The 21,482-nt window shown below is 39.8% G+C and overlaps 1 protein-coding gene across 3 annotated transcripts in view; it reads right to left on the bottom strand.

Moving 5' to 3' along the window:
- Bdp1 (B double prime 1, subunit of RNA polymerase III transcription initiation factor IIIB) overlaps positions 1 to 21,482 on the bottom strand; it is a 119,416-nt gene that overhangs the window by 38,928 nt on the left and 59,006 nt on the right. For all 3 annotated transcript variants that reach the window (XM_045133486.1, XM_045133487.1, XM_045133485.1), the window contains 8 exons: positions 19,492 to 19,714; positions 15,874 to 16,037; positions 13,259 to 13,469; positions 11,258 to 11,290; positions 10,759 to 10,898; positions 7,924 to 8,125; positions 6,969 to 7,153; positions 5,476 to 5,863 (listed from right to left, as the gene is read on the bottom strand). In XM_045133486.1, the coding sequence (XP_044989421.1) occupies positions 5,476 to 5,863; positions 6,969 to 7,153; positions 7,924 to 8,125; positions 10,759 to 10,898; positions 11,258 to 11,290; positions 13,259 to 13,469; positions 15,874 to 16,037; positions 19,492 to 19,714 (1,546 nt within the window). The remainder of the gene's footprint in view (positions 1 to 5,475; positions 5,864 to 6,968; positions 7,154 to 7,923; positions 8,126 to 10,758; positions 10,899 to 11,257; positions 11,291 to 13,258; positions 13,470 to 15,873; positions 16,038 to 19,491; positions 19,715 to 21,482) is intronic.

The raw sequence follows: 21,482 nt of genomic DNA on the forward strand, positions 1-21,482 counted from the left end.
AGATGCAAAACTAGGATGGGATAAGTTACAATTTTCACGTGATTTCATAAAAAAAAAAAAAAACCCATATGAAAAATTGCAATTAGGAGGAGAAATAAAATACTTCATGTAACTCAAAAAAAGTTGGTTTAAGTATCATACAGTCTCAGCTTTATTTATTTATTTTGGTTTTTCAAGGTAGGGTCTTGCTCTAATTCTAGCCCAAGCTAATCTTAAATTCACTATGTACTCTCAGAGTAGCCTCAAACTCTTGGTGATCCACCTTCCTTTGCCTCCTGAGGACTGAGATTAAAGGCACAATTCACCACACCAGACCTGGCTTGTTGGGTTTTTTTCCTCCTTACCATTTATATTCAGATAAAATTCACATGTCATAAATTAATACCCTGTCTTATTTTTTTCCCACAGTGCTGTGGACGGAACCCAAGACCTTGTGTATGCTACATAAGAGTATGCCACAGTTCTCAGTTCACCAGCTTAAAACATGCAAGACAATGCATTCTAGAATATTCACATATATGTGTATGTATATGTATGAATATCCATTATAACATCCAATTTTAGAATATTTTCATCACCACTCAAAGAAATCCTGTCTCTGGACACCCAAGGTTGTCATCTCACTTCCACATCTGACTTACCATGTTGTAGCACACATGTACGCATGTACACTGACACACACATATAAAAAAAAATCCTGTCTCTTTAAGATAATCACTCCTTTAAAAACCACTCTTCTTTATTGACCAATTCCTAAACAGCCACTCATCTACTTTCTTTTCTTCCTTTTTTTTTTTTTTTTGGTTCGTTTTCTGAGGCAGGTCTCAATGCTAGCTCAGGCTGACCTGGAATTCACTATGTAGTATAGTCTCAGGATGGCCTCGAACTCTCTCAGCAATCCTGCTACCTCTGCCGCCTGAGTGCTGGGATTAAAGGCATGAATCATCACAACTGGCCCACTCATCTACTTTCTATTTCTCCACATCTTCCCATATTGGGTATTTCTTCCCCCCTCCCCCATGTTGGGTATTTCATATAAATAGAAGCATATATAGATCTTCTGTAACTATTTCCATTTTAAAGGTCCATTCTTACAATAGAATGTGTATAAATATATATTTCTTTTTACAAATATATTTTATTTATTTGAGAGACAGAAAGAGAGAGAAGAGCAAATAGAGAGAGAATGGGCAAATGAACTCCAGATGCACGCACCACCTTGTGCATCAGCCTTACATGGGTCTTGGGGAATAGAACCTGGGTCCTTTAGCTTTGCAGGCAATTGCCTTAACCGCTAAGCCATCCCTCCAATCCTATTTTATATTTCTTTATGTCTAAAAATCTTTCCCTTGTATTTTATTCTTTCTTTAAAGGAAAATTTCCTAATATAAGTCTCTAGTTTAAGGGCTGGGGAGATGGTTCACCAGTTAAAGGTGCTTACTTGCAAAACTTGACAGCCTGAGTTTGATTTTCCACTACCCATGGAAAGCCAGATTGACAAATGGAGCATATGTCTGGTGTTAATTTACAGTGGCAAGAGGACTTGGCATGCCCATTCATTCATTCATTCATTCATTCTCTCCCTTTCCCTTTCTCTCCCTTGTACTACTTGCAAATCTGAAAATGAAAATATAAAAATAAAAACACAAACTTATAGTCATTAAACTGATTTAAAAGACTATTTAACTGAAACTTTCCATGTTCAATTATTAAATTTCCCATTGTGTTGCTAGGGATATATCTCAGTGGTACAGTGACATGGCTAATGTGTACAAAGCCCACATTTGATCCCAAAAACAGAGAGAAAAAAAATTGCTTTGGGGGCTGAAGGGATGGCTTAGTGGTTAAGGCATTTGCCAGAAAAGCCAAAGGCCCCAGGTTCGATTCCCCAGGACCAACGTTAGCCAGATGCACAAGGGGGTAAAAGCGCCTGGAGTTCTTTTGCAATGGCTGGAGGTCCTAGTGCGCCCATTCTCTCTGTGTGTGTCTCTTTCTCTGTCAAATAAATAATAAAATAAAAATGGGGCTGGAAAGATGTTTTAGTGGTTAAGCGCTTGCCTGTGAAGCCTAAGGACCCCGGTTCGAGGCTTGGTTCCCCAGGTCCCACGTTAGCCAGATGCACAAGGGGGCGCATGCGTCTGGAATTCGTTTGCAGAGGCTGGAAGCCCTGGCGCGCCCATTCTCTCTCTCTCCCTCTATCTGTCTCTCTCTGTGTGTCTGTCACTCTCAGATAAATAAATAAAAACTGAACAAAAATTAAAAAATAAAAAAATAAAAAAAATAAAAATGCTTTTGAAGAACTATTAATTCAGACATATCCATTGATTATTAGAATTTCTAATTTTAGTTTTCACTAGCTACTTGCCTTCACCACATGTATTTATTTATGTGTATGTGTGTAAATACATACATCCTTGGGGAATGACAGGCAAGAATGAAGATGTTATCAACCTTTTAGAGAAAAATTCTCTTACTGGCTTGGAGATCACTAAATAAGGTAGACTGGCTGGACAGCAAGCCTTAGGAATCCACCTGTCTGTCTCCATCTCCTCAGCACTGAGATTACAGTCATGCCACTACACCTGTTTTTTTTTGTTTGTTTGTTTTGTTTTTGTTTTTAATGTGGGTTCTGGGAATCAATCTCAATTGGCATGCTTGTATAGCAAGCACATTATTCATTGACTGCCTCCCTATTAAACAAATTGCTATAACTATTTGAAAAAACTAAAATAAAAAAAGGGGCTTTCGGATGTGGTACAGTGGCAGTCCAAATGCTTTTCTTTTCTTTTTCCAACATTTTTAAATTTTTATTTATTTTTGAGAGAGAAAAAGAGGTGGGGAGAGAACAACTGCTTTTCATGTCTGAGAGGTTTGGGTTCCAGAGAGAAGGAAGGACAGAAGAAAAGAGTGGTGGGCTGGAGAGACAGATCAGCAGCTAAGGCACTTGCCTGCAGAGCCAAAGGACCCAGGTTCAATTCCTCAGGATCCATTAAGTCAGATGCACAAGGTGGTACATGCATCTGCAGTTCGTTTGCAATGGCTATAGGCACTGTTGTGCCTATTCTCTCTCTCAAATAAATAAAAATATATAAATAAAAATATTTCTTAAAAAGAGGCCAGTGTGGTGGTGCATGCCTTTAATCCCAGCACTTGAGCAACAGATGTAGGTGGACTGCCATAAATTCAAGGCCACCTGAGACTACATAGTGAATCCCAGGTCAGTCTGGGCTAGAGCAAGACCCTACCTCAACAAACAAAAAAGCTAAAATATAAACTACCATAAATTCCATCAATTCTATTTTTGAGTACATTCCCTAAAAGAACTAAAAAGAGATTCAAAAAGTATTACTTAAAATAGGTTAAAAGGTTCACACATGAATATTCAGCCTTAAAAAGGAAGCACATTTTGACACATGTTCCAACTTGTAAATAAGCTTGGAAAACATTTTGCTAAATAAAATAAGCCAATCACTAAAAAAGACAAATGCTGTGTGACTCTACTTCTGAAGGAAAAATTAAAATAATTGTTGCCAAAGGTTGAGGAGTGGGGGAAAAAAATGGATGGGTACTTATTAGCCAAACATGGTGGCGCACACCTGGGAGGCAGAGGTAGGAGGATCACCATGAGTTCAAGGGCACCCTAAGACTACATAGTGAAGTCCAGGTCAGCCTGAACTAGAGTCAGACCCTATCTTGAAAAACAAACAATGGGCACAGAATTCCAATTTTGAGCTACTTTAGCTGGTATCAAGCACAAAGCCCTGGGTTCTAGGCATGGTGGCAGACAGCAGTAATCTCAGCACTTGGGAGATAGACACAATAGAATCAAAACTTTAAGGTCATCCTTGGCTACATAGTAAGTTCAAGGTCAGCCTTAGATACATGAACCACTGACTCAGAAAGAAAAAAAAAAAAAAAAAAAGAATTAAGAATTCCAGTTTTTAGCCGGGCGTGGTGGCGCACGCCTTTAATCCCAGCACTTGGGAGGCAGAGGTAGGAGGATCGCTGTGAGTTCAAGGCCACCCTGAGACTACATAGTGAATTCCAGGTCAGCCTGAGCCAAAGTGAGACCCTACCTTGAAAAACCAAAAAAAAAAAAAAAAGAATTCCAGTTTTGCAAGATGAAGTTTTATGGAGGAAGGGTAGTAAAAGTAGCATTTACCATATGAAATGAGTAAGAAGTAACATCTGTCTGTGGAGAGGAAGAGGGATGACTGGGAAGTTGGCTCAGCAGTTAAAACTGCTTCTTTGCAAAGCCTGTCCACCCAAGTCCAATTTGCAATCCACTGACAAAAGCCAAACTCAAAGGGTGGTAAATAAAGGGCTGGAGAAATGACTTAGTGGTTAAGGCACTTGCCTGCCAAGCTTAAGGACCTGGGTTCAATTCTCCAGTATCAACATAAGCCAGATCTACAAGGTGGCACATGCATGTGGAGTTCATTTGCAGTGGCTGGAGGTCCTAGCACACCAATTCCCTTTCTCCCTGCTTCTTTCTCTCTCTCTCTCTCAAATATAAATAAAAATATTGGGAAAAAAAGGGTAAAAGAGGCCCAAGCATCTGGAGTTTGTTTGCAGGGGACCTGGCAAACATGCATGTACATGTGCACACAAGTACAAATAAAAGAGAGGAAAATGGGGGTGGGTGGGCCTGGAGACATGGCTTAGCAGTTAAGGCATTTGCCTTCAAAGCCAAAGGACCCAGGTTCGATTTCCCAGGACCCATGTAAGCCAGATGCACAAGGGGGCGCACATATCTGAAGTTTGTTTGCAGTGGCTGGAAGCCCTGGCGTGCCCATTTTCTCTCTCTGCCTCTTTCCCTCTCTCAAATAAATAAAAATAAAATATTAAAAAAATGGGGGAAGGGATGTAGCTCAGTGGTAGTGCACTTGCCTAGCATGTGTGAAGCTCTGGGTTCAATCTACATTACCACAAAAAAAATAAAGAAAAGTAAGCAGAACCTATTGTAAATTTACTTGAAAACATATTGAAAGATTAATTTAAAAGTATACTAAGCAGCTTTCATAAATAAATGTAGACAGGCTTTGATCATTATTGTTGAGTCCCTTGCTAGGGCAGGACTATAAAGTGGTGGGTGGTCATAGTTGATACAGGCCAATTTTTATACTGATTAGTCCTAGTGAGAGAGACAACTGACCTACCAGGGCCTTAGCCACTGCAAACAAACTCCAGAAGCTTGCACCACCTAGTGTGTCTGGCTTACATGGGATGTGGAGAAAAACTGAACCTGGGTCCTTATGCTTTGCAGGCAAGTGCCTTAGCCACTAAGCCATCACTCCAGCCCTTGTACCAATTCTTTAAGCTTTGCACTGGGACCCTAAAAAAATTATATTTGACAGTGGATATTTAAAGAATGAAGCTGTCAGGTTTAATAATCAGTAAAAGAAGAAATAGTAAGTCATCAAGAGAAAAATATATATAACGTGCCAAAAGTCCAAAAAAAAAAAAAAAAGCTACCTCTTCCATTGTTTCCTCGATCTGGGCAGAAACAGGTGCAGGGGATCTGAGACCAATAGGTACAAACACTGGTGCTTTGCTTAATTCTTCCGGGGCAAGGTGACAGGTCTCATCTTCATAGTCAGATTCAAAACCCTCAGCATCATCTTCATCCTCTTTCTGGGAAGCACGAAGAGTCACCAGCATGGACTTGGCAGCTCGAGGTTCCTTCTTAGCAGTCTTCCCTCGAACTCGTTTTGATCCACGCCCTTTGGTCACATTTGGTTTGGTCTTCCTATACATTCTCTTCCCACTATGATCTATCTCACACTCAGAGGCAGGAGAGAGAGCTGTTCTTCGATGTGGGGCAATTTTAGAGTAATATGATTCTTTTAATAGTTGTGGATGGCTGGATGTTTAACCAAAATAGCAGTTATGGTCACATATACACTGGAATACTTTTAATAAAAACTAAACTGTTACAGTGAAATCTCAGTTCCAATCATTAAAATCAAGTGTAACTCCCTGTCCACCACCACTTTGTGTGTGTGTGTGTGTGTGTGTGTGTGTGTGTGTGTAGATAGGACCAAACCCAGAATATAAACATCCTAGACAAAGGCTCTTATCAGTGAACTACAGCCTCAGCTCTATCCGTTCTTGTGAAAATATAAAAGAAAGGAATTAAGTACTACTTATTATCAGTGTAAATTCTAAATATTACATAGTAAATTTTAATCCTGGGCTGTTTTCACACATGATACGATGGCAGAGATAAAATGAACACAAAATTGGAAATTACCCAAGTATGGCAACACACACCTTTACTCCTAGCACATGGGAGGAAGAAGTAGGAAGATTGCTGTGAGGTCAAGACTAGCCTGGGACTACAGTGAGTTCCAGGTCATCCTGGGCTAGAGTGGGTCCCTACCATGAAACAAAACAAAACAAAAAGTAGGATATGCTTCATTTCCATTTACAACCAAACTAGAATTAGCATTCGAATTACTTAGGTAATGTATGCCACTCTTAGTCAGGCTTCTGTGCATATCTAATAGACTCGATACACAGAAATTTTGTTCCGAGGAAGGAAAAATCTTCCTAAGAAAAGGGTAAAAATGAAAAGTACTTGCAGAGTGTTTTGAAAGATTTTGTAAAAAACAAACAAAACCAAATCCTGATATTACATAGTGAAAATAAATGAAAATAAAAACATCTTGGGACTGGACTTAGGACCCATATGATTCCCTAGTACACACCTACACCAGATGCACAAAGTGGTGCATGCATCTGGAGTTCATTTGCAATGGCTAGAGGCCATGGAGTGCCCATTTTCTTTGTTTCTGTCCCTCTCTCACACAAATAAGTATTTAGGGGGAAAAAAATGAAAAGACGTAACATTTAAAAAAAAAATTTCCACTTCTGTTCAAAATTCATGTTTTTTATTTTATTGGGAAGCTATTGTAGAACTCCCATAAAGAATTTATGGCTTATTTCCTAGTCTGAGAATCTGTTACCTGGTTTCTGTATTGAGATGCTGTTCTTCAACTGAAGACATAGAATTATCTCTTTGAGTTCCTTCTCCAGTATTTCCTAATGACTCTGCTTTTAATTGAGCATCTTTTTTGGCCAAACCAGACTCATTAGAATCTATACAATCTTCTGTGGAAATCTCCACAGACGTCAGAATCCCAGCTTTTTCCTTAAATGGAAGAAGAACAGATATTAAAAAGGAAACAATCTGCTGGCTGTGGTGGTGCACACTTTTAATCCCAGCACTCAGGAAGCAGAGGTAAGAGGACCACAGTGACTTTGAGGCCACCCTGAGACTAAAGAGTGAATTCCAGATAAGTCTGAGCTAAAATGAGACCCTAACTTGAAAAGCCAAAATAATAATTAATAATAATAATAAATAAATAAATAAATAAATGAAACAATTCAGCTTGACTTAATCCCCTAAAGTTAACACATATACATAGAAAACAGACCAGTTTCCACTTTTTTTCTGTTTTTTTTTGTTTGTTTGTTTGTTTTTTGAGATATGGTCTCACTCTAGCCTCGGCTGACCTGAAATTAACTATGTAGTCCCAGGCTGGTCTCAAACTCACAGTGATCCTCCTACTTCTGCCTCCCGAGTGCTGGGATTAAAGGTGTCTACCACCACATCTGGTTTAAGGTTCTCAAATTTTGTAAGAATGGAAAGTCACTGTTCACAAAAGTCATGACGATCTTTGTAATACTGTCCTTCATAATTCTGACAAGACAGTCTGGGGGGAAAAAAAAGACATGGGGCCGTGGTGGTGCACACCTTTAATTGCAGCACTTGGGAGGCAGAGGTAGGAGGATCACTGTCAGTTCAAGGCCACCCTGAGTCTACATAGTGAATTCTAGGTCAGGCTGGACTAGAGTGAAACCCTACCTTGAAAAACCAAAAAGAGACCTATAAACACTATGTATATCTTCAAAACTTACTTTTAGCAGGACTTGGTCATCAGAACCTCCTTGCTGTACCAAATCACATTCTGGTTTTTGTGCTTCACTCTGATCTGAAGTGTCTTTTTCTATACCTGGTTGCACTTTTTTCAGGGATGCTCTTCCTAAATTCGGTTTAACCTTTTGGAAACGCCTCCTTATCAATGGTGCTGGACTAGGAACATACGGTTTATTTTCAAGCCTAAAATTAAGTAAAAATCATGTATAAGATCAGAACTCTTTGTCAATGAGACAACTATTAAACATTTTTGGATTCAAATAAATTCTAAGTTCAAAGGATTATAGACAAATTGAAAACAAAGCCAAGCATGTAAAAATGAAATACTACATTACTGGTATGAAAAGGAAAACATAATAGATTTCGTAACTTCTATTTTCTGTATTTCCTAGGGAAAATTCATAATATTAATCTTTCTTGACTTTCATTCATTAATTCTGGTCTGTCTTCATGGCACTTTTAAGTAGTTTTCAGAGAAATCACTAGCTCTAAGAAAACTGGCCCCTTATCTGAAAACAGATTTTATACAGTACTTTTAATAAACATCTCAACTGGGCTCCAAAGCAAGAACAGATAAATATACAATGGTCATAATCAACTGGCCTTCTTGCTCAAAAACAGGCTTGACAAACTAAGCCCATTCTACCACACATATAAAAACTCACATAAAAGGCCTTATTGACAGGCAGTGTTGTAAGGCTCTTTTTATTGGGGGGGGGGGGGTGCTTCAAGGTAGACTCTTGCTCTAGCGTAGGCTGACCTGGAATTCACTATGTAGTCTCAAGATAGCCTAAAACTCATGGCAATCCTAACTTAGCCTGCCAAGTGCTGGGGTTAAAGGTATGTGCCACCATGCCTGGCCTGTTGTAAGGGTCTTAATATAACTCATTTGTATCTGCCAATCAAAGACATGGTTTTAACATTCAATAGAATGTCAAAGCTCCCAAGTTCTCCTGGAAATATTTCAGTAACTGGTCAGGATTTAAATTAGGAAATTTAAAAGATAATATAAAGGCTGGAGAGATGACTCAGTGGTTAAGGCACTTGCCTGCAAAGTCAAAGTATCCAGGTTAGATGAAAAAGGTGATGCATGCGCAGTGGCTAGAAACCCCAGTGTGCCCATTTTCTATCTGCCTCTTCCTCTCCTGCCCCTTTAAATAAGTAAATAAATAAGTAAATTTTAAAAAGGTTAATGTAGGGCTGTGGAATGTAGTTTAATGGCAAAGAACTTGTGTACAAAACCACAGATTCAATCCCCAGCACTGAAAAAAATTAAAAACCTGGGCTGGAGACATGGTTTAGCAGATAAGGTACTTGCCTGCAAAGCCAAAGGACCCAGGTTCGATTCCCCAGGACCCACGAAAGCCAGATGCACAAGTGGGCACACATGTCTGGAGTTCATTTGCAGTGGCTAGAGGCCCTGGTATGCCCGTTCTCTCATTCTCTCTCTCTCTCACTACCTGCCTATTTCTTTCTCTCTCCCTCTCAAATAAATAAAATAAAAATATTTAAAAAATACATAACCGGGCTGGAGAGATGGCTTAGTGGTTAAGCACTTGCCTGTGAAGTCTAAGGACCCCGGTTCGAGGCTCGGTTCCCCAGGTCCCACGTTAGCCAGATGCACAAGGGGGCGCACGCGTCTGGAGTTCATTTGCAGTGGCTGGAAGCCCATGGTGCACCCATTCTCTCTTTCTATCTATCTGCCTCTTTCTCTCTCTGTCACTCTCAAATAAATAAAAATGAACAAAAAAAAAAAATTTTAAATAAAAATACATAACCAACAAGAAAACTTAATACATACCTAGGCAAATATTAAGATTAAAGGCATATATAATCCCCAAAATATTTTGAAGTAGATATCTAGAAAATAAGTCAGAATTATATCTAAATATACTAATACTACTAAAGCATTAAGACAGGGAAGCACAAGAGAAGTTAACAGTATAATTATGATGCTGACAATTCATTCCAGTGTCAGATAAAGTATCTGGAAAACAAGTCATAGTAATTTAAAAAGCTATCACCTGGGGCCTGAGATGTAACTCAGTAGTAGAATACCTGCCACATAAAAGGCTATCAGTTCAACCTTCAAAAAAAGCTATCATATTTGATTCTGTAAAGTCATTTAAGAATGTGTGTGCATGTATGCACAAAATCAATGTGTTACTGAGACCAAAAGAGACAACAATGGGCTGGAGAGATGGCTTAGTGGTTAATGCACTTGCCTGTGAAACCTAAGGAACCATGTTCAACTCCCCAGATCCCAAGTAAGCCAGACGCACAAGGTAATGAATATGCAAGTCTGCACATGAGCACAAGGTGGTGCATGTGTATGGAGTTCCACTGCAGTGGCTGGAGGCCCTGGCATGACAATTCTAGCTCGTTCACTCTCTCATTAAAAAAAAAAATGTTGGAAGTGAAAATAATTTCAGGCTGGGCCTGATGCCCTATAATCTCAGCTATTTGGAAGGCTGAGGCAGGAGAACCCCAAGTTCAAGGTATACTTTGGCTATAAAGCAAGTGCAAAGTGAGTCTAGGCAAAAGTGAGACCCTATCTCCAAAAAACCACACCCAACAGGAGCTTGCCATTTTCAGTGGCCCAGTTATTCTCTTGGCTTTGTTCCCTAAGAGACTGGCATTGCAGAGGTGCATAGTTATGTCCCAGTATATATGTGGGTTCTAGGAAATAGAACACATGCAGCCTCAAGCCCCCTCAAACTCTCATGCTGGCACAGAAAGCACTCTTACCAAATGAGCCAACTAACCGGTCTTCATCTTTGATAGTTTTATGCTTTTCTCATTACAGTCACACTCACCTCATCTCTTCATCTAAAGCATTTCTTTTGTTAATAGGAACATTTTCTACAGAAACTACTTGACTTTGATTTTCATTCACTCTGCATTCTGAAACTCTGGGGGATACAACTTCAATTTCAGCTTCAATTTGAGAATTTGACTGAAAAGAAAACCATATTAGTGTTAACAGCAAACATCCCTTCTAAAATGTTCTAGTTATGTTCCTAGCACAGAAAGAGAAAGACTGAATACTAGAACATTTGTAATGACCCTACAATAACAACCCCAGCCCCGGCTGATGAGGATTTGTTTGTTGTTGTTAAATTATGATTGGAACTGGGTATCTAATGTTCATTATTGTGTCCATTCCCTCTATCTCTCACACCTCTCTGCTTGCTTGCAAATTAGACAAAGGGAGGGAGGGAGAAGAGGAGGAAGCTGGAAGGCAGGAGGGAGGGAGGGAAGGAAGGGAAACAAACAGTTTGGGCTGGGGATGTAGTTCAATGACAGACCACATACCTCATAGCCTTGAACTTGTTCTGGGTTTGATCCCTAGAAGCAAAAAAGGGAAGATGTTTAATAGTTTTTTAATTTAAAAAAGTTTTTATTTATACATATGTGTTTGTATATGTGCACTCCAGAGTGTTAGGTGGCTTTATGTGTGTGCTGAGCAATTGAACCTATGTAGGGAGGCCTTCCAAGAAAACACCTCTAACCACCAAGCAATGTCTCCAGACCCTAGCTTTTCTTTTTTTATGAGAAAGCATTCTGAGGGCTAGAGGGATGGCTTAGTGGTTGGGGCATTTACCTGTGGGGCCAAAGGACCAAGGTTCAATTCCCCAGGACTTATGTTAGCCAGATGCATAAGGTGGCACATACATTTGGAGTTCATTGTGGCTGGAGGCCCTGGAGTGCCCATTCTCTCCCTCCCTCTCCCTCTCCCTCTCTCCCCCCCCCCCCACCTTCCCTTCCTCTTTCTCTCTGTCAAATACATAAATTAAAAAAACAAAATTATTTTTAAAAGCAAGCATTTTGAGCCAGGTGTGGTGGTGCATGCCTTTAACCCCAGCACTCCTGGGCAGAAGCAGGAGGGTCACCATAAGTTCGAGGCTACACAATTACAGGTAAGCCTGAGCTAGAGTGAAATCCTATCAAAAAACAAACAAACAAAAACATTTAGAGTGGGCACAATGCCTTTACAATCAGCATTCAAGAGGCAGAGATAAGAGGATTACAGAGAGCTCAAGGCCAACCAGAGACTAATTCCAGGTCAGCCTGGGCTACAGTGAGACACTAGCTGGGTGGGGAGAGAGTGGGGAACGACAGCATTTAGTTCAAATAAAGATTGGAATCACTTTAAATCTAAGTTTTTACCTTCTGACCCAATCAGAAAAAAGAATGAAAAAACAGTAACTAGCTGAAATGGACACTTTCAGGCATTATACTATTTAGTTGTTTTCTAGTATCAAAAGATTTATTAATACTCAGGACACTGAGGTAGGACAATTGCTATGAGCTTGAGGTCAGCCAGCTATAGAGTAAGTCCAAGTTTGGCCTGGGTAGAGTGAAACACTGCTTAAAAAAAAAAAAAAAAAAAAAAAAAAGGGAGCCAGGCATGGTGGTGCATGGCTTTAATCCCAGCACTCGGGAGGCAGAGGTAGGAGGATTGCCGTGAGTTCGAGGCCACCCTGAGTCTCCATAGTGAATTCTAGGTCTGCCTGAGCTAGAGTGAGACCTTACTTCAAAAAGAAAAAAAAAAAAAAAAGGTAAATTTGAAACAATTAGACACATTCTGTATTCATTAAGTAGTAGGGCTGTGTGTGAAGACTAGCCAAAGCTGAGTTAACACATGGTATTTTAATATGCATTAAAAGCTTAACATAGGGGCAAAGCCAAAGGACCCAGGTTCAATGCCACAGGACCCACGTTAGCCAGATGCACAAGAGGGCACATGTGTCTAGAGTTCATCTGCAATGGCTGGAGGCCCTGGTGCATCCATTCTCTCTTATCTCCTCTCTCTCTCTGCTTGCAAATAAATACATAAGCTTGGAAAAAAAAAAAAAAAAAAAAAACAACACCTCAACATAACTGGGTGTGGTGGTATACACCTTCCCAATACTCAGGAGACAGAGGTAGGAGAATCCATGAGCTCAAGGGCACCCTGAGACTACAGAGTGAATTCCATGTCAGCCTATGCTACAGCAAGACCCTACCTTGAAAACAGCAACAAAACAAGCCTTTAGGGAGTCTGAGGCCAGCCTGGGCTATAGAACGAGTTCCAGTTTACCACAGGGTAGAGTGAGACCCTTCCGCAGGAAAAAAAAAAAAAAAAAGATTTTGGGAAACTTGGAGGATGGCACAGCATTTAAGGGCACTTCCTTGCAAACCTTGTTAGCCCAAGTCAAATGCCCAGCTACCCACATAAAGACAGACGGGCAATGGGTTCAACTGCATTGCACATGCACGTACATATGGAAATCATTAAAAAAAAAAAAATTCATTGAAAAACAATTATCTCACCCCAGTCAAGGATTTATCTTTAGTTTCATCTTTCTGTAGTGTTGGTCTCTCTTCCTTATCTATGTCTTCAGTTTCACCCGTTTCTGCTGTTTTCCTCTGTCTAGCCCTTTGTACATTTGGTCTTGGTCTCTTAAGACGGCCCCTAATTGGTAGAGCGGTTTGTACAACACTTTCCTTTGTTCCTTCTGAGATTATGTTCGTCTTTTGAGTCCTAAAATTGGAATAGGAAGAGAGGGAGACTGATTATAACAAGGTGATAACTACTATAAAAACATATAAATTCTATAAAAATATTTTTGATCAGAAAGAAAATGACTTTGATTATAAAAGTATTTTATGATGGGCTGGAGAGATAGCATAGCAATTAAGGTGCTTCCCTGCAGAGCTTAACAACCTGGGTTCAAGTCTCCAGTGCCCACTTAAGAAAACCGATGCAAAGAGGCATGACCATTACTGCTTTTGTTTACTCTCAATTTTTTTTTTTTAATAGAAGTTATTTCAGGGTTGGGGATTTGCCTGAATGGGAAAATGCTTGCCTAGTGTGAAGCCCTAGGTTCTTTTACCATGACAGTGAAGTGAACTAAGTGGGAGGAGTGAGCTTGTTTCAACTGTCAAATGTTAATGAACATATACAGCACGCCTAAGGTTACATAAAGTGGAATAATGGTTACCAAAACCTGCAAGAAGAGTGGAGAGAGTAGCACAAGCAAATAGGCAATGATCACAGAGTTTGAGCTTCTGAAAACAAAAATGTTCTGGGGATAGATAGTGGTGATGACTGCATAACAACATAAATATACTTAAGTGATGGTACATGCAAAAAATGGTCAACATGGTGCACATTTTACATTTTACATTTTTGTTTTTTTTCAAGGTAGGGTCTCACTCTAGTCCAGGCTGACCTGGAATTCACTATGTAGTCTCAGAGCGGCCTTGAACTCACAGCAATCCTCCTACCTCTGCCTCCCAAGTGCTGGAATTAAATGCGTGAGCCACCCTATCCAGGTTTATTTTACCAACTTTTATGTGTGTATATGGGCATGAACATGCTATGGCACATATGTGGCAGTTACAGGACCACCTTGGGGTGTTAGTACTCTCCTTCCACCTTGTTTGCAACAGGATCTCTCTTATTTTGTCACTGTAACTGACAGACTAGCAGGGCCATCAGCTCTGGGATGCTCCTAACTCTTGCTCCCAAAGTCATAGGTGTACTGGGATTACTAATTAGTATGCCACTAGAGCGCATCGAGGCATGACTGTGGGTCCCAGAGATCTGAACTCTGAACCCTGGTTATCAGGCTTGCACAGCAAGCACTTTTAACCACTGAGCCATGTATTCAGCCTCCTATTTTAATATTTTTTTTTATTATTATTTTGAGGTAGGGTCTAACTCTAATCTAGGCTGACCTGCAATTCACTATGTAGTCTTCTCAGGGTGGCCTCAAACTCATGTCAATCCTTCTACCTCTGCCTCCAGGGTGCTGGGATAAAAGGCATCCAACACCACACCAGGCCCAACAATTTTTAAGAAATTTTAAAAGAGGCGCAGAAGAGATAGCTTGGCAGTTAAGGTATTTGCCTGTGAAGCCAAAGGACCCAAGTTCAATTCCCCAGGACCCACATAAGCCAGGCGCACAAGGTGGCACATGTATCTGGAGTTCATTTACAATGGCTGAAGGCCCTGGTGTGCCCATTCTCTTCTTTCCATCTCTCGATCTCATATCAAATCAAATCAAATTTTAAAAAGGTAACAAGTATCTGCCACATATGTGTGGGTATGTATTTATAATATACTTCTTTCTATAAAATTCTTAAATATTAAACAGCTAATAATAAATCAGCAAACACTGAAAGATGTAGAATTAAGGCTGGCAAGATGGCTTAGTAGTTAAGGCATGTACCTGCAAAGCCTAAGGACCCAATTCAGTTCTCTAGGTTCCACGTAAGCAAGATGCACAAGGCAGTGCATGTGTCTGGAGTTCATGTGCAATGTCTAGAGGACCTAGTGTACCCATTTTCTCTCTTACTGGCTCAAATAAAAAAAAAAAAATTTAAAACGGGGGGGGGGGGAGGGAGCAGGGAATGAAGGGATGGTTAGCAGTTAAAGCATTTGCCTGCAAAGCCAAAGGACCCAGATTCAATTCCCCAGGACCCTTGTTAGCTAGATGCACAAGGTGGCACATGCATCTGGAGTTAATTTGCAGTGGCTGGAGGTCCTCGTGCGCCCATATTCTTTCTTTATCTCTCTGTCAAATAAATATAAATAAAAATAAAATATTAGCCAGGCATGGTGGTGCACGCCTTTAACCCTAGCACTCGGAGGCAGATGTAGGAGGATCACTGTGAGTTCAAGGCCATCCTGAGACTACATAGTGAAAGTGAATTCCAGGTCAGCCTGGGCTAGAGTGAGACCCTGCCTTGAAAAACCAAAAACTAAATATAAACAAGATGCTGAATTCAGTTTGACTTTAGGTTTGGGGTGGTCTGCTCTGTCAATTAGACCAAGTATTCTTTATATTCATTTTAAAATAATTTAACATATCTTGTTAAGATAAGTATTTAAAATAAAAGCCTCTCTTATTTTAGATTTTTAAGGAATTATTACTGTTTACCCAACAGAAACAACTAAGTCATCTTCCTGGTTTTGGAATAACAGAGACTCCTCTTTAGATTCGTAGGAATTTGAAGATGAAGGGTCTTTTCCAGGCACTATCACAGCCTCTTCCTTGTCACCCAATTTGTCATTTTCTTTTGATGTCATTAGGGAAGTCACATCCTAAAAGACAAAATAAATAAATCCATAATTGGTAAGAAGTATAGTGAAATAAAAATTTTCACGCACTACTAGAGCAACAAATTGGTAATACAGAGGACAAGGGGACTGATTCCCATTAATTCTTCTTGAAATTCATATCTTATAAAAGTACCAAAACACATTATGTAGCAGTATTTTAACAACTAAATAAGATTTAAGAGCTCTACCATGTGCAAAAAAGAGGTGAAAATATTGTACATCAGATAAATGTATCAGAGAATTTAATGAGTTTCTTTACAACAGAACAGCTCATAGATCTTTTGTTTTCTAGGATAGGATCTTACTATGTCACTATGTCATCTGTGAGTCTCCAACTCCACAGCCTCTTGAGAAAGTGGTACTATAAGGCACACACTGACAAGCATAGTCTACTACTTACTAATAAACACCACTTAAGAAAAACACATATCTGTACTGATCCAAAACAAAAAATGTTCAGAGTATTATGCTAAATGAAAAAAATCAGGAGGCAAGATGAGAGGTCTTTTTTTTTTGTTTTTCTGAGGTAGGGTCTCACTCTAGCTCAGGCTGACGTGGAATTCACTATGTAGTCTCAGGGTAGCCTCGAACTCATAGCAATCCTCCTACCTCTGTCTCCTAAGGGCTGGGATTAAAGGTATGTGCCACTATGCCCAGCTGCAGCTGCATTTTTAGTATGTAACAAAAATACCAATCAATTATTTCATAAATAAGTACATATATAAAAAACCTAGGTGCATGTTTTTGAAATTGCTAGATAACTGATTTGACAGGGAAGAAGGGATGGAATAAAGGACTCTTATGTTTTAGGATACATAATTAGCCAGGCATGGTGGCACATGCCTTTAATCCCAGCACTTGGGAGGCAGAGAGAGCAGGACTGCTGTTGAGTTTGAAGCCACTCTGAGATTACATGGTGAATTCTGTGCTAGAGTGATACACTACCTCGAAAAACAAAAAAACAAACAATCCCCCCCAAAAGAATACATAATTATACAAATTTTAAAATGTATGAACAAGGCTGGAGGATGGCTAAGCGGTTAAGGTGCTTGCCTGCAAAGCCAAGGACCCAGGTTCCAGGACCCATGTTAGCCACGTTAGCCCTCTTCCTCTGCCTCTTTCTCTCTGTCAAATAAATAAATATAAAATATTTGAAAAAATTTATAGTAAGAAAAAATTTAAACTTTTATAAGGGCTGGAGTGATGGCTTAGCAGTTAAGGTGCTTGCCTGCAAAGTCTAAGGACCCAGGTTCGATTCCCCAGAATCCATGTAAGACAGATAAATGCACATGGTAGTAAATGTGGCTAGAGTTCATTTGCAGTGGCTAAAGACCCTGGTTGGCACACCTTTACTCTTTTTCTTCTTCTCATTCTCTCTCATAAATAAAGAAAAAAAATATTTTAGCACTGGACAGATGGCTTAGAGGTTAAGATGCTTGTCTATGAAACCTAAGGACCCATGTTCTACTCTCCAGATACCATGTTAGCCAGATGCACAAAGGTGAGGCAAGCACAAGGTCACACATGCCTCCTAGTGACACAAGCAATCTTGAGTTTGAATGAGTGGCTGAGGCCCTGAAGTGCCAATTATCTGTCTCTTTCTCTGAAATAATAATGAAAGCCAGCATGATGGCGCACGCCTTTAATCCTAGCACTGAGGAAGCAGAGGTAAAAAGAATTGCTGTGAGCTCAAGGCCACCCTGAGACTACATAGTGAATTCCAGGTCAGCCTGGGCTAGAGTGAACCCTACCTCAGAAAAGCAAAAAAATAAACAAAATCTTTTTTTAAAGTTTAAAATATACTTTTAAAAACATTAATAAAAATTTACCTTTATGACCCCGGTTCAATTCCCCAGGACCCACTTAGGCCAGATGCACATGGTGGCACATGTGTCTGGAGTTCACTTGCAATGGCTGGGGGCCCTGGCATGCCCATTCTCTTGATCGCAAATAAATAAATAATTTTTTAAGTGAAAAAAAAAAAATTTACCTTTATAAAGATCAGGTTAGAGGGAAAGTACTATGCTACTTTAAGATCCCAAATATGAATTTTAATTCTAAAAAGTACTTTACAGAACATTTTCAAGGGGACTGGGGAAATGGCTCAGCCTTGAAAGGTGTTGACCTGCAAAGCCTGAAGACTAAAGTTCAATTCCACAGTATCCATATAAAGCCAGATGCACTAAGTGACACATGTGTCTGCAGTATGTATACAGTGGCAAGAGACTCTGGCATTCTCATAAACACACACACACACGCACAGAGGCATTCTCTCATGTGTGCACACATGCATGTAATAAACAAATAAAATTATTTTTTAAAATATTTATTTTTATTTATTTGACAGAGAAAGGAGGGAGGGAGGGAGGGGGGGAGGGAGAGAGGGGGGAGGGAGAGAGGGGGAGAGAGAGAGAGAGAGAGAGAGAGAGAGGGAGAGAATGAGCGCACCAGGGCCTCCACTGCAAACAAACTCTAGACACGTGCCCCTTGTGCATCTGGATAACGTGGGTCCTGGGGAATCGAACCTGAGTCCTTTGGTTTTGCAGGCAAAAGCATTAACCACTAAGCAATCCCTCCAGGCCAAATAAAATTATTTTTAAAAACTGACCTCACAGTACTTAGCACTACCTTCAAAAGACCTTCATAATAGGAGGAAAAGATGACATCAAAATAAAAGACAGACTGAGAGAGGGAAGGGATTATGATGGAGAATGAATTTATGAAGGGCAAAGTCGGAAAGGGGAACAATTATAATGGTTTATTGTCTATAATAATTAAAGTTCTCAATAAAAAAAAAAAAAAGTTTAAAAAAGTTGCCTGGGCCTGGCATACAGACCTATAATCTCAGCTATTCAGGAGACAGGCAGGAAGATCACAAATTTGAGGCTTGCGTGGGCTACAGAGTTAAGTTCAAAGTCAGCTTGAACAATTTAATAACTGGGTGTACAGCTCAGTAAGAAAGTGTTTTTTCAACATCAATGAGGTCCTAGGTTCAACCTCTAATATCACCAAAAAACCACCCCACAATTTTGAATAATCGCATTTCATTTTTAATTTCAGGGTTTCTAGTACTATGCACTATGCACTCTTAACCTGTTATGGACCAAATTAATTAAGTACATCAAATATCTACTTTTAAGTTACATCTAATTTTTCATTTCATCTTCATAACAGAATGCAATAAAGCATGACTACTCCCAATTTTCCTATTTGGCTATGGTCCAGGAATCAGAACTTCAACTAGAGCCAGAGCTTGTTAAATGCTTTCCATGAACACAACACATTTGCTCACAGTTGCTATCAGACTCAAGACTTTTTATATAAACTTAATGAAACAGACACATTAAGCATAGTAATAATCAATAAAAACTTGGAAAATTTGAATAACCAGAGTAACTAATTAACCCACAAAGTCTCCACCTTACATAGCACTCACATTTTCAGAAGAAAGACTACTAGCTTGTTCACTGCCCTGCTGAATCATGGTGGTCTCCATTTCATTTGCTTCTGGTTTCTTCTCAGGCACACATTTTTCTACTTCTGTGGTCTCTCTCTTTAAAACTGCTCTTGCCAGGTTAGGTTTTGGTCGTTTGAATCGACTTCTCACAAAAGGTGCTGGTTTAACGTCAAGAGGCTTCTGTTCTTGAGGAAGAGACTTGCTTTTGGAACAAGGATTATGAAATTTTGTTAATGAACTGAAATGTCAGGGTGAGTGAAATTTGTAGCACACCCTCAGTGAGTGACACTAAGCACTTCATTGTTTTGCTGTTAGACAAGGTCTCTCTGTATAAACAAGGCTAGCTTGGAGACCACTCAATAGCCTAGGCTGGCCTCCAATTCTCCATCCTCCTGCTTTTGCCTCCCAAATGCTGGGATTACAAGTATGTGTCACAACAACTGGCTTAATCCTAATTTTTTTGTTATATTCAGGTAGGAGCTTACTCTAGACCAGGCTGACCTGGAAATCGCAGTTTTCCCAGGGTGGCCTTGAACTCACAATGAACCTCTTACCTCTGCCTCCTGAGTGCTGGGACTGCAGGCATGTGCCACCACACCCGGTTGCCATTAATCCTAATTTTATTTTTTTTAGTTCCATTTTATTTTATTTTGAGGCAAGCCCAACAGACTGGCCTTTTTTTTTTTTAATGACAGGGAGAGAGAACTGCCATGCCAAGGCCTCTAGCCACTGTAATCAAACTCCAGACTTATGTGCAAACTTGTGAGCATGTGCAACCTTGCACAATTGTATCACCTTGTGCGTCTGGCTTAAGTGGAACCTAGAATCCAACATGGGTCCTTAGGCTTTGCAGGCAAGCACCTTAACTGCTAAACTATCTTTCCAGCCCTAATCCTAATTTTAAAAGGAAAAAAAAAAAAAATCAAACTATGTAATAGACCCTGAGTAACACAAGCTATATAAATAATCTGAGCATGAGCTCTTCAATTGTGCCTAAGAAAACACTGGTCACATTTTAAAGCACTTGTTTACAAAGCCTGTCTGATCAGATGCAATTCCCTAGTAACCAAGTAAAGCAAGATCCAAAAAGGACACATACATCTGGAGTTAATTTGCACCAGCAAGAAACTCTGACACTCCCATATTCATTCTCTCTCCTCTTTCTCTCTGGCTCTATCTATCTTTTTAATCTCCCTCCTTGCAAACAAATAAATAAAAATATTTTTTCTATAACAAAAAAAGAGAAAGAAAACACTGGTCAAACCCATGCTGACTTATTAGAATGTATTGCATACAATTATGTACTTGTCAGTAACTCTCAGAAAGACCTTATAATAAATTTATTATGCTATCTTCCAAAAGTCCAAAACTATTTAAAAATTTCCAAAAGTGCTGGGTGTGGTGGTACACAACTTTAATCCCAGCACTTGGAAGGCAGAGGTAGGAAGATCAACATGAGTTCAAGGCCACGCTGAAACTACGTAGAAAATTCCAGGTCAACCTACGCTAGATTGAGACCATACCTGGGGGGCGGGGGGGGAATACATACATACATACATATATATTCAAAAGTGTCCTGTATATGTTCTATCTTGAAATTGTACTTACTTTATTTATTTTTTTTTTTTTGGTTTTTCGAGGTAGGGTCTCACTCTGGTCTAGGCTGACCTGGAATTAACTCTGTAGTCTCAGGGTGGCCTTGAACTCATGGCGATCCTCCTACCTCTGCCTCCCGAGTGCTGGGATTAAAGGCGTGCGCCACCACGCCCGGTGAAATTGTACTTACTTTAAAATATAATCTGCAACTAGAGTTTTATACATACACACACACACAAACGTAGTTGCTGTTTTTTATTTTTTAAGTAGGGTCTCACTCCAGCCCCAGCTGATCTGGAATTTACTATGTAGTCCTAAACTGGCCTCCAACTCACAGCCATCTTCCTGTACCAGCCTCCCACGTGCTGGGATTA

The sequence above is a fragment of the Jaculus jaculus genome, chromosome 14, assembly GCF_020740685.1.
Source record: "Jaculus jaculus isolate mJacJac1 chromosome 14, mJacJac1.mat.Y.cur, whole genome shotgun sequence".
NCBI lineage: Eukaryota > Metazoa > Chordata > Mammalia > Rodentia > Dipodidae > Jaculus > Jaculus jaculus.